At 37.5% G+C, this 12,557-nt stretch overlaps 2 protein-coding genes across 2 annotated transcripts in view; one reads left to right on the top strand and one right to left on the bottom strand.

The window, feature by feature from the left end:
- The window catches only part of LOC122752722 (zinc finger protein 436-like), a 35,477-nt gene extending 34,864 nt beyond the window's left edge, over window positions 1-613 (top strand). Inside the window, 1 exon segment of the mRNA XM_043999611.1 lies at window positions 118-613. Within this exon segment, the coding sequence (XP_043855546.1) occupies window positions 118-474 (357 nt within the window). The 3' untranslated portion in view covers window positions 475-613.
- The window catches only part of LOC122752702 (zinc finger protein 850-like), a 1,092,329-nt gene that overhangs the window by 838,058 nt on the left and 241,714 nt on the right, over window positions 1-12,557 (bottom strand).

The raw sequence follows: 12,557 nt of genomic DNA on the forward strand, positions 1-12,557 counted from the left end.
GAAGACATGGAATCACTTGGGGATATATATGGCAGACTCAGTGGACACATTTCCTGGGATCCTGTATTCAGAGAAGCCTTTGAACCTGAGGGCAGATTAGAATGGCAACAGGGAAACCTTGCAGGGAAAAGACGACACAAATGTGATGAATGTGGGAAAGGTTTTAGTCATAGCTCAGACCTTAGTAAACATAAGAGAACCCATACAGGGGAGAAGCCCTATAAATGTAATGAGTGTGGAAAAGCCTTTATTCAACGCTCTCATCTCATTGGACATCAGAGAGTCCACACTGGAGTGAAACCCTATAAATGTAAAGAATGTGGGAAAGATTTCAGTGGTCGAACAGGCCTTGTTCAACATCAGAGAATCCACACTGGAGAGAAACCCTATGAATGTGATGAGTGTGGGAGACCCTTCCGTGTGAGTTCAGCACTTATTCGACATCAGAGAATCCATACAAACAAGTTCTATTGATGAAAACAATAAAAACCTTCATTAGTAGCTCAAGCTAGACATACAAGATCAAAACAAGAGAGAGGTTTTATGACTGTCCTATGTGGAAAAAGATCAGTAACTATTGAAACCTTAACTGGAATAAGATAATCTAACTGAATATTTTTGTTTGTTTTAATTTGGCAGAGCAGCTTTGTTGGGGATAAGAAGGGGTAAGAAATGGAGATCAGGGAAAATAATATTTTTAAAAGGCCTACATTGTCCTTAAATCTGTTTTAGAGAAAGTTGTTTGCCCCATAATTTCTGGAATGAATAGCTATGGAGACTTATACTTCTCCATCATTTAACCTCTCCCAAATTCCTTCAATTCTTGATTCCATTGGTAAGTTAATGTGTGACTTTAGCTAAGTCATGTTCTGTGCCTCAGTTTCTCCTTTAAAATGTGGAAGTTAATCCCAGCACTATTAAATCACAGGCATGTTGTGAGAATAAACTCATAATCAGTGGAAAGTACTTTGAAATTATTTTAATTCCTATAAAGTAATTATCACTGGTATTATCATCTTTAGTTGTATAATGCTTAAAACATTATTCTAATTATATTTCATACCCAATGAGCTTGACTTTTTCATAGAAAAGTTTTCTTTGGGCACTGGGGAAAGGAGTCAAAATTGAAAAAGACAACAGGCTGAAGTGGTGGTCAGCTGTGTTGGGTGGTAGAGTAAGGTAGTAGTGAAAATCAGGAGTTTAATCTGAGAATGTGACAGGAATAAAAGAAATATGACCAGCAGGCAAAAGCAGTAGCAGGGGGGGCAGCTAGATGGCGCAGTGGTTAAAGCACCAGCCCTGGATTCAGGAGTACCTGAGTTCAAATCCGACCTCAGACACTTAACACTTACTAGCTGTGTGACCCTGGGCAAGTCACTTAACCCCCATTGCCCCGCAAAAAAAAAAAAAAAAAAAAAAAAAAGCAGTAGCAGGAGTCCAAGAAATCCATGAGAGGTAAAAAGTGAAACTAAAATAGTTTGGTCTGGATAATAGTATCATTTTGATGTTTCTTTTGTCATCCTGAAAATTGAATTCAGCAAGCATTTATTAAGTACCTAATATATAACAAACACTGCTGGACACAGGATAAAAAGACAAAAACAAACATCTCTGTCTTCAAGGCAATTACATTTTACTGGATGGGGGTGGTATATCAATATCAGAGGCCAATTATTATGCAATTATATATTGTTTCCTGTAAAATTATAGTCATATGCCTAGTAATTTTATCCAAGATAATGTTTACGGTGCCATCTGGCTATTATGAAATATCTATATGATTAAGGTAGTTACTAACCAAGTATTTACATTCATGAGGAGGGGGTTAAAAATGGCACAGATAACTGAAAGCAACTGATGCAAAATCTTTTTCTATTCAGTTTTTATCTGCTTTTTCTTTGCTGCAGCTTTACTATTTCAGTTAGAACTGCCTATAGCTGGGGCAGCTAGGTGGTGCAGTGGATAAAGCACCGGCCTTGGATTCAGGAGGACCTGAGTTTAAATCCGGTCTCAGACACTTGACACTTAACTAGCTGTGTGACCTTGGGCAAGTCACTTAACCCTCATTGCCCCATCCAAAAAAAAAAAAAAAAGAACTGCCTATAGCTTAGAGCAAGTTAACAAAGGTAATCAAAGCTTAGAGTGTTTAAACTACTGAATAGCACCTACTTTGAATTTCTACATTAAAAAGCATTGTGCTAAATACTTGGGAGAAAATAAAGTTTAGATAAGGTGTGGTCTTTGCCTTAGTGGATCTTTCCATCTGGACCCATTGGTTACTGTAGTAGTCCAAGCAGGTAATAAGGACCTGTGGAATGACAGTGGGAATAGAGAAGAGGGAGCACATGCATGTGTGCATGCGCGTGTGCGCGCACACACACACACACACACACACAGAATCTACAGGAATTGGAAATTCATTGGCTATGAGGTATTGAAGAGGGAAGAGAAGGGAAAAAATGTTAGCAGGAAAAGGACAGAATAATTAAATTACTTGTTTAGTGCCAAACCTTTAGGTTTTTAGGAGGATATTTATACATGGGATATAGATATTCCAAAAAGCCCCCAATATTTCCCAGAAAGGGTGTGATTCCAAAAACACCTGTATAACTCTTTCGATGTTTTCAAAAGGATTCATTTTTTCAAAAGAATTCCTTTTCATAAGGGACAGGTTTTCCCAGTACTCTGTCTACTGACAAGCAGAAAGTAATAATAATAATAGTTAACATGTATGTTATTACACTTAATATGTGCCTGGCACTATGTTAGGTGCTTTACAGTGATTTTATATTTACAAGAATCCTGGGAGGTAAGTGTTATTATTCTCCCCATTTTACAGATGAGGAAACTGAGGCAAACAGATATTAAATGACTTTGCTCAAGGTCACAAAGCTAGTGTTTGTGGCCAGAATTGAACTCAGGTCTTCCTGACTGCAAACCCAGCACCCTTATCCACTGTATCACCTAACTGCCTCCTACATAAAAATAAACCTTTCTGCTTACAGAGATACTGTAATCAATGAGAAAAGACAGTTGTATGAGAAATTGGTTTGTATTGTGGAGCTATAGGTCAAAACTGAATAGAAGGGGAACATACAAAACAGAGAAATGGTCAGGGGCTGGTTGAAAGGTGGAAGAAACATGAAACAATCATGGAGAGAGCACAAATAAGAAGAGGGGAGAATGGTAAACCTGGTGTTGAGGGGAGGAAGTAAATGGGAAAGGGAAGAATATGAATTTAAGGACAGGTTTGTGTAAATTTGTCATTCGTATTACATATACACATACACACACACACACACACATATATATATATACTCACACATATATGTGCATATATTCAGTGTCTTGCATTTAGTAGGTCCATAATGTTTATCAAACTGATATCAACCAAGATGTCAAAGTATGAGGAAGCAGGATAGCCTCACGCTTCCCAAGAGCTACTTGAATATAGGTCTAGGAAGAGCACCAGAAATCCAAAGGAAAAAAGGATTTTCAGCCCAATGAGCAGGAACAGGAGCCAACTAACAATTGAGTGACCCTGACCCTGGAGCTGGGATCCAGTGGGAATGAAAGAAGGAACCTTTGGCAAAGCAGTATATGATCAGGGAAAGGAGAAATTGCAAATGCAGCAGCAACTGGCCCTGGCCCTGACCCAGTGTGACTTGCAAGGAAACCTGCAGCTTTATTGATGTGACCCCAGAGCTGGGTCATGGATCCAACTTGGAATGAGGAGGGATCCAATGCCTAGGAGCAACCATCATGTAGCCCCATGGGAGAGCAGGGAGCAGTTACAGTTCCAGATTAAGCCTGGCCTAACTGTAAGTTAAGGCAAGGAAGGAGATGGAACAGAAAGGCAGTGTTTTATTTCCCTTGGAATGGGGCCACAGATTCAGCTCCCAACCAGGTCACTGAGGCCTGCAGCTAAGCGAATAAGGCAAGAAGTACAGACCAATTAACTGACAGAAGTAGTCTACTGGAGCTACAAACATTGGTAGAATTCAGATACCATGGGAGATCACACAAGATTTAGCAATTATCACTATGTAAAAGCAAAGAGCTTATAATAAATAAGATACTTTAAAAGGCAAGATAATAGGTTTATAACCAAAAACAACTTAATCCCCAAAACTTGAGTGTAATTTTATAGAGGGAAATTTGAACTTTTAGTGAAAAAGAGGATATCAAGGATTCCAGGTGAAAACCCAAAGCTACATTAAAACTTTGAAAAACAAACACAAAAAGACAAGAGAAATGAGAAAGCAAATACTATTGATCCAAGTATTTCTATCATAATTGGAGGAGATACAAGTGTCCCCTCAGAACTGTGATGCCATGACAATTCAGAGAAGTAATTAAATAAGTTGGGGACAGGGGGCAGCTAGGTGGCACAGTGGATAGAGCACCAGTCCTAGATTCAGGAGGACCTGAGTTCAAATCCGGCCTCAGACACTTAATACTTACTAGCTGTGTGACCCTGGCCAAGTCACCTAACCCCAAGTGCCTCACCAAAAAAAAATAAATACATAAGTTGGAGACTGGCATAATTTTAATTTCATTGAGGTGTCAAGTAGAAGACTACACAAACAAGGAGGAGGAAGGGATAGGAGAAATAAACATCACCTGAACCTCATTTTCATCTGAACTGACAGACACACACATGAAATATTCAACAAGGAAACGGAACAGTCAGGGGAAAATTTGGGGAACACTAGCCTCAGGGAATGAATCATGAAAAGGGGTTTAAAAATTAAAATCACAGATAAAAACCTATGATTGAGGGCTGGAAACTGGAATCATATGTCATCAAGTATGTTTGAAGTTTTTAACCCTCTAATGGTCAATTTTTGTGAAGGTGCCATACACAGCTGAGAATGTTTATGCTCCTTTTAATTCCCATTCAATAATCACCAGAGATAGAACTTTTATAAATTCCAATTGGCTTCTTCTATGTATGGTATTTTTTTTGTTTGTTTTGCTGTTGTTTGATTTGTCTAGATCTGAAAGGGGTACAGTAATGTGCCTTCACTATAACAAGACCAATATCTATCAGAATCCTCCCCTCCCCCTAAAATATACATTAAGCTAGATATTCTACAAAAAGTGACAAAGCCAGAACTTAATTGATAAAGAGGTGGAGCAAAGCTCAAACTCAATTGACATGGCTTCCTGGTCCCATGGAGGCATGGTAATATGTGTCTTTTCAGAATTTTCATATCTTTAAAGGGTGTGGAGGGAGTTGAAAAGAAAAGAAAAATAGGTGGGTATGGATTGGATATGTTCTTGGGATTTGAAGGGTACAAAGAGGAGAGGAGGAAAAAGGAAAGCACTAGTATAAAAAAGAGGACTAAAGGATTAGAACTTATTTCCCACAATTAGTATGTGTGAGAAAAAGCATGCAAACATGGGGAAAAGGGTGGGGATAATGACATTTAATGAAGCTCTTATCTGAAATGGGAAAAGGAGGGTTATATACACATTGGCACAGTATGTTGAAGGAATACTTCAAACTCAATAGGAAGAAAGTCACTGAGAGGTAGGAAGATGTGATAAAAAAGATAAAATAGCCACAAGTAAATCAAACTTCCTTTTCCTAAAGGGAGGAGTAAAAAGGGGAAAGAAAAGAACTAGAATGTAAGGGAATACCACAAATTATATTTTGGATAAGTTGTAAATGAATAAATAAATATAAGCATATGGATGTAAATAGTATACTCTTTAAGAGAATTGAATGAGAGTAATGTGAGCAGTAGTAGGAAAATAAAGGACCATAACAGTGTAAAGAAGAACTTTGAAAGACTTATTGTTCAGTCACTTTCAGTCTTGTCTGACTCTATGTGACCCCATGTAGAGTTTTGTTGGCATAGAAACTAGAGTGGTTTGCCATTTTCTTCTCCAACTCATTTTACAGATGATGAACTGAGGCAAACAGGGTTAAGTGACTTCCCAGGGTTGCATAGCACATAAGTGTCTGAGGCCAGATTTGAATTCAAAAAAATGAGTCTTCCTTACTCCAGGCCCTACAACTCTATCCACTGGGCCACCTAGCTGACACTGAACTCTAATCAATGTAATAACCATCCATATGTCCAAAGGTCCTATAATACAGCATGTTACCCACCTCCTGACAGGTGATGGACACAACATACAAAGAGAGATATTTGGACATCGCCACTATGTAAATTAGTTTTGCTTGAATGCTTGTTACAAGGGTGTACTTTGGGGGTGGGGAATTTGCTCATTTTTTTTCTCCACATTGTTAATGGGGATGGTAGAGGGGGGAGGAAATATTTAGCAATAGTTATGCCACCAAAAGCCAGTAAAACTTTTTAATGCTCAGAAGAAAACATAAAGGTCAGATGGAACCATATAAGCAGGATAATTTAAAGAATAGCATTATATACTGTAATGCTTGGAATGACGCCACCTGCTGGAGACTTACTGTAGAAAGTCTCAACCATGAGGTGAAGGTCTCTGAGGGCAAGACCATGTGTCTTTTCTTTGGCGTCAGGAAGTGATGTTTGCTTGTGGGAGGAAGAAGGGGGAGGCTGGCATGCTGACTCACTCTCTTTCCTGAGGTCTCTGGCGGAGAAGGCAGCTAGAAATGCGCTCTCCCTTTAATAGATAGATGAATCTAGGCCTTTCCTTCTCTCTTTACCAAATTCTTATTCTCCTTAATAAATGCTTAAAAGTCGAACTCTTGCTAAAGCTTATAATTTATTGGCAACCATTCATTAGATATTTTAGACAGTATAGCTAGAATTTTAGCCTTAACAGATGGCTGACCACAAAGAGGAAAGCTGAACCTCAGTCTTCTAATCTTCTGGTTGGGTAAGAAATTTCCCCTACCCTGTCCCTTTAAACTTCTAAGTACTGGCTGTTTTTTCCCTTTAAATTTTCAAATGTGTTTTTTCAACTCCCTAAATACCCTATTTTTTATTTTAGTCTGTTTAACCAGACAAATGGGAGATAAGATCATGTTAATGCTTTGTTTTTGTGGATTTTCTATTTTTATTTTTATTTTTGTTAGAAGAGCCAGCAAGGTGCTCACACAAGGGAATATAAATATCCTCTCTCCCAACCATGCTTTTTCAAAGAAACCTCTGATTCCTGCAACTTTTCCAAGTTCTAACACTAATTGTTGCTCTAATTTTGCATGCCTGGAGGCGATGACCCAACCTCTAGAAGCTTTTAATCCCCTAGCAGTGGGGGAAGGGGAAACCAGGCCTGAGTTCAAAATCAAGTCTGATTCAAATTGCTCTGGTTCCTCCCCTCCTCTCCAGACCCCACTTCCTCCCCCTCCTCTCCTTGATTCTCCTGCCTGGGATCTAATCCACCTTTCTCAGGTCCTGATCTTGCACATGCACAGCTTTCTCTACCTGTATTTTCAGCCCTACCCCAGCTGAACTGTGATTCTGAGACAACTTTAGAAAGCCCTTTAAATTCCAGATATGCTCGTTTTGTTCATAATTTTGCTAATCTGCTTTTGTCTTTAATTAGTAACCTTCTAAAGCATTTGTATTATGAAAGGGCTGACAGACAATATAGAGGGGTTAAAGAAGAAAAACTTAAGCTGAATAAAAATTACAATCATCATCATAGTTCAAGACTCAGCCTCATTTGCCATGGAAGGGTACATATTTTACAGAAATGTAGAAGTAAGCAGCTAGGTATTGATATGAGTATTGGGAATTTTAGATATCAGAATTAAAAGTGTTCTAAATTCACTCAGAGTAATAATGTCAGTTCTGAGGTTACATAGGATTTCTATGCTATTACATCTACATTTTGAAATTAATGGTATGGGTTTATTTTCATAGAGATTTTCATACTTTTGAGATTGTGTTTTATACTTAGCTTAAAAAAAGGGGAATGGGGCAGCTAGGTGGTTCAGTGGATAGAGCACCAGCCTTGGAGTCAGGAGTACCTGAGTTCAAATCCGGCCTCAGACACTTAACACTTACTAGCTGTGTGGCCCTGGGCAAGTCACTTAACCCCAATTGTCTCGCTAAAAAAAAATAAATAAATAAAATTTAAAAAAAAACAAAAGGGGGAATATTTGCAAAAGCTTTTAATAGTCATGGAATCAAATTTATATTTTATAATACTCTTATTAACATTAAGTTCATATTTATTCAGATTTCCCTAGTTTGAATTTCATTCTCTTTTATTCTTTCATGTGTATTTTCTTCTATTCATTCATCTATCTCTATTTTGAAACAATGCAAGATGGTTTTGATTTCATAATACAATGTTAATTCTGAGAGTATTGTGTTCCCATATTCTGAGTTGTTTGTTTTTATTCTTTTTTTCTCTCAAGTGATTATTTGATCGAACTCTATAAAGCATTTCCCTGGAAAATTGGTTGCCATGGCAAGTGTAAATTGATTCTAGAAGCATTATTTTTGATAAGCATATTCCAAAAACAAAGAGGGGAACATTTGTAAAAGTTCTTTTTAAAAAAAAAAAAGTTTTCTTTGAGATTGTGTTGTGCTTTAACTTGTATTTAAATATGTTCCAATTTTTCACAAAAGTAATTGTATACTTAGTAAAAAAAAGGGGGGTATTATTTGAAATTGTTGCATAATTGTATATTATATTCTGAGTCAAGGTACATTCACATTTTTGCAATCATTTATTATCCTCAATTTTTAAATCCATATGAGACTTGGATTATGGGAACTTATCATTTAAGACATTAATTGCCCTTATTCTGAGTTATCAGATGCCAGTTGGCCAAGATGCCATCCAATCACAAGAGGAATACATTCAAGAGCAGACATTGAACTGTCACATGAGGGGAGACATGCATGAAATCAAGGTATGGCCGAGGGAACGGCTTTTGACAAATGTTGAGGTTGGATTCTCTTGGTTTAATATTTTATTTTATTTTATTTTTCCCCACAATACTGTACAGATGGCTGGAAGTTTTGATCCCACCCATTTCATTTCTACACCTGGCTTCTATGCCCCCTCCTATATGCCTGATGCCATGGACATCTCAATCCCATGCATCTGATTAAGTCTGACTCAGTTTCCTCCAATATGTTTGGTGGCATGGACATATATTCCATCCACCTATTTTAAGCCTGGCATACTGCATGGCTTAAGCAATAGCTCAAGTGTGGGAATGCTCATATACCATCGTTTCTCTGTTCTTTTATGGTAACCCCCATAATTATCTCAGGTGTCATGATAAATACAGTGTTGGATTTGGCCTTGACATCTGTTACCAATTATATTAGATTTTTAAATTTCTCATAATGGCATGAGGATAATTAGGCAGATGATGCAAAAAGTGATGATACAAAGATAAAAATAGTTTTTAGAAATTAATATCATAGCAATTGTCTTCTCAATTTACCCTCCATAAGGGGGCACTCTAGTAATATTAAGTTTTAAAGAATGTTTCAATTTTTGTTTTATTATATGTTTCATGTGTAACAACTAAGATTCTGAATTCCCTTAGACATGTTTTTGAGAACTTTCATTGTTTGATTTGATTATTGACAAAGTTATTTTGAAGTTGTGTTAAGCTCAATTTTGTAGAAAATTGGGGGGGGGAGATTGGACAAGAAAACAAAATCCAAAGATCAACACATTTCAAAAGCAAACACACAAAATAAAGTTATGAGGATGGGGGGAAATTTACTATGGAGCAAGTGAATCCAAAAAAGTAGGAATTGCAATCATGCTATAAGATAAAGCAAAAACAAATATCAAAAAATAAAAAGCATAAACAGGGAAACTACATTATGGTGAAATGGGCCATAGACAACAAAGTAATATCAGTAACAAACTTATATGTTCCAAGTGTTTTAATAGTCAAAATCATAAAGGATACATTAACTGAGCTACAAAGAGATAGAGACCATAACAAAATAGCAAAAGGACACCTCAGTATCACTCTCTCAGTTTTGGATAAGTCTAATAGAAAGATGAATAAAAGGGGAAATTATGGAACTGAACAAATTGCTGGAGAAATGAGTTAAAAGTTAAAACATTTATGGTGTTTTGTAAATAGGATGACAAAAAATCCACATATTTCTCAGCACCATATTGAACTTACCATATTGATCCTTTACAAATATTAAACATGTACTATTTCACAGAGAAACCTAAAACAAGTGTAAAAAGGCAGAAATAAAATTAATACATTGGGGCAGCTAGGTGGTACAGTGGATAAAGTACTGGCCCTGGATTCAGGAGGACCTGAGTTCAAATCCAACCAAAGACACTTGACACTTACTAGCTGTGTGACCCTGGGCAAGTCACTTAACCCTCATTGCCCCACAAAAAAATTAAATTAACACATCTTTTCAGACAATAAGATAATAAAAATAGTCATTGGTTCAGGGAAGATACAAAACAAAAACACAAAACCAAATGAAAATTTAACAGTGAGATTCTAAATAAAGAATAAGTCAAAAAAATATAGAAACAACATTTATGTGAAAGAAAAAGATGAGACAGATGGCCGTGTGGAATTTGAGGACTCTATAGAACCACAGTGTGCTATTCCTGAGTGGTTTAAAAGAGAAATGAGAAATGTAAGAAGCTGAATTTTTGCCTTATTCAAACAGAAATAATTTATAGAATAGAAAAATTGAATCTGCCATGGCACATTTCACCAAAGAAACAAAAGAGAGGACAACTTATTAAAAATGCAAATACACAGAAGTGAAGGACTATCTAGACAAAGGCAAAAAATTTAAAAATTTATAAATTCTCAATATTCAAGCAAAACATTGATTTCAAAGATGGGATGCAAGGGTCTTCTAGAAGAAGAAAGAGTAAAAAAAATGATATTATAATGCAAGAAATAATACAGAGATCTGCCCATTTTCTGAAGACAAAATGAAATATCAATTGAAATATTCCTTAGATAACCGCCAGAATTTTTTTTGAATGGTTGTAAACTCCACAACATAGAAGATTCAATTTAACAATTCCATTTAAAAAATAAACTCTGCAAGTGATCATGAGAAAGACCTTCACAAAGGGAAGGAAATTGGAATAACACAAGACCATTCTGCATTTACCAGAAAATGCAAGAGGGAATGAAATAATATATTCTGAAGAGCAATAACGGATCTCAGAATGCAACACAGGGTGACCTCCCCTGCAATTCTGAGGTTGAGGCATTTAAAGTATTTTTTAAAAGAAAATGAAGGGCAGCTAGGTGGATAAAGTACTGGCCCTGGATTCAGAAGGTCCTGAGTTCAAATCACTCCTCAGACACTTGACACTTGCCAACTGTGTGACTCTGGGCAAGACACTTAACCCTCATTTCCTCACCAAAAAAGAGAGAGAGAGAGAGAGAGAGAGACCCGAACAGATTATTTGCTTCTCAAATGCCACTGACAACAGAAATGCAGGAGGGGTGAAGGGGTGAAGGGAAACAACAGCCAAGAACAACAAGAGTGACAGCGAAGAAACTAATAAGAGACTTTTTTTTTTTTGGTGAGGCAATTGGGGTTAAGTGACTTGCCCAGGGTCACACAGCTAGTAAGTGTCAAGTGTCTGAGGCTGGATTTGAACTCAGGTCCTCCTGAATCCAAGGCCAGTGCTTGATCCACTGTACCACCTAGCTGCCCCAAGAGACTTCTTTCTAAATATATACAGATAGAAGTGAAGGCAAAAATCAGGTGGAAGTGATGGTGGAGAGATGGACCTGGGACTTTATGGACAGAACCTTGCAATACCCTGCTAGCTAGTGAATATATATATATATATATTTAATTAGACTCAGTTACAAAATGGGAGGCTTCATGGAAGGGTGGGGAACATATGTGATGTACCCTGAGCAAGTTGAGGGCTAGCAACGAGGGGAAAGTAACTTTCATAGTGTCTCAGGAAGGGACACTGCAAGGGAGTGGATGAAGAGTCAAGAGGAGGGGGTAAACAAGGAGGGGAAGAATGAAGACCTTACTTTGATGGTGGGAGGGGGGGGGCAATTATGAATGCTCCTAAGGGTGAAGGGTGATAAGGATCTTGTATTAAATGTTATCTTAAGGGAATTGGTGCTTGAAAAGACCATTCTTCCTCCCTCAAGGTGAAATGAGTTGGGGCTTCTGTGGGCAACTTGCACCTGAGGGAGTAGGAGGACTTAAACCTGGGGGGAGGGGGTGATATTTTAGGACAAATAGGGAAGGAAGATGATCAGGTGGAGAGTATAGGTCAGTGATGGCCTTCATAATTAGGAATGGAGGGAGAAGTGCTCCTGTATCTGGACAGTATCTTCTAGTCACCTACAGGAATTGGCATCTTTCAGGAAGTGAAGGACAGTGGGAAAAGGGTATCAGGGAAGCCATCTTTACAAGGCAGTGGCAGAAACTTCTTAAAGGGTAGAGCCCAAAATGGATATCCCAATAATAATAGTAATAATAATAGAGGTAGTAGTAGTAATAGTAATAATAATAATGGTAATAATAGTAATAAAAGTAATACTAAGCCAATGAACCAGAGTGTGAGGGTTTAGAGTAGACAGAAAGGGACAGTAGATAGTGAAGAAAGAGAAATCCTCTCAGAAAAAAGGCCCCCCAAATGAAATTTAT

Source organism: Dromiciops gliroides, chromosome 4, assembly GCF_019393635.1.
Source record: "Dromiciops gliroides isolate mDroGli1 chromosome 4, mDroGli1.pri, whole genome shotgun sequence".
In the NCBI taxonomy this organism is placed as follows: domain Eukaryota; kingdom Metazoa; phylum Chordata; class Mammalia; order Microbiotheria; family Microbiotheriidae; genus Dromiciops; species Dromiciops gliroides.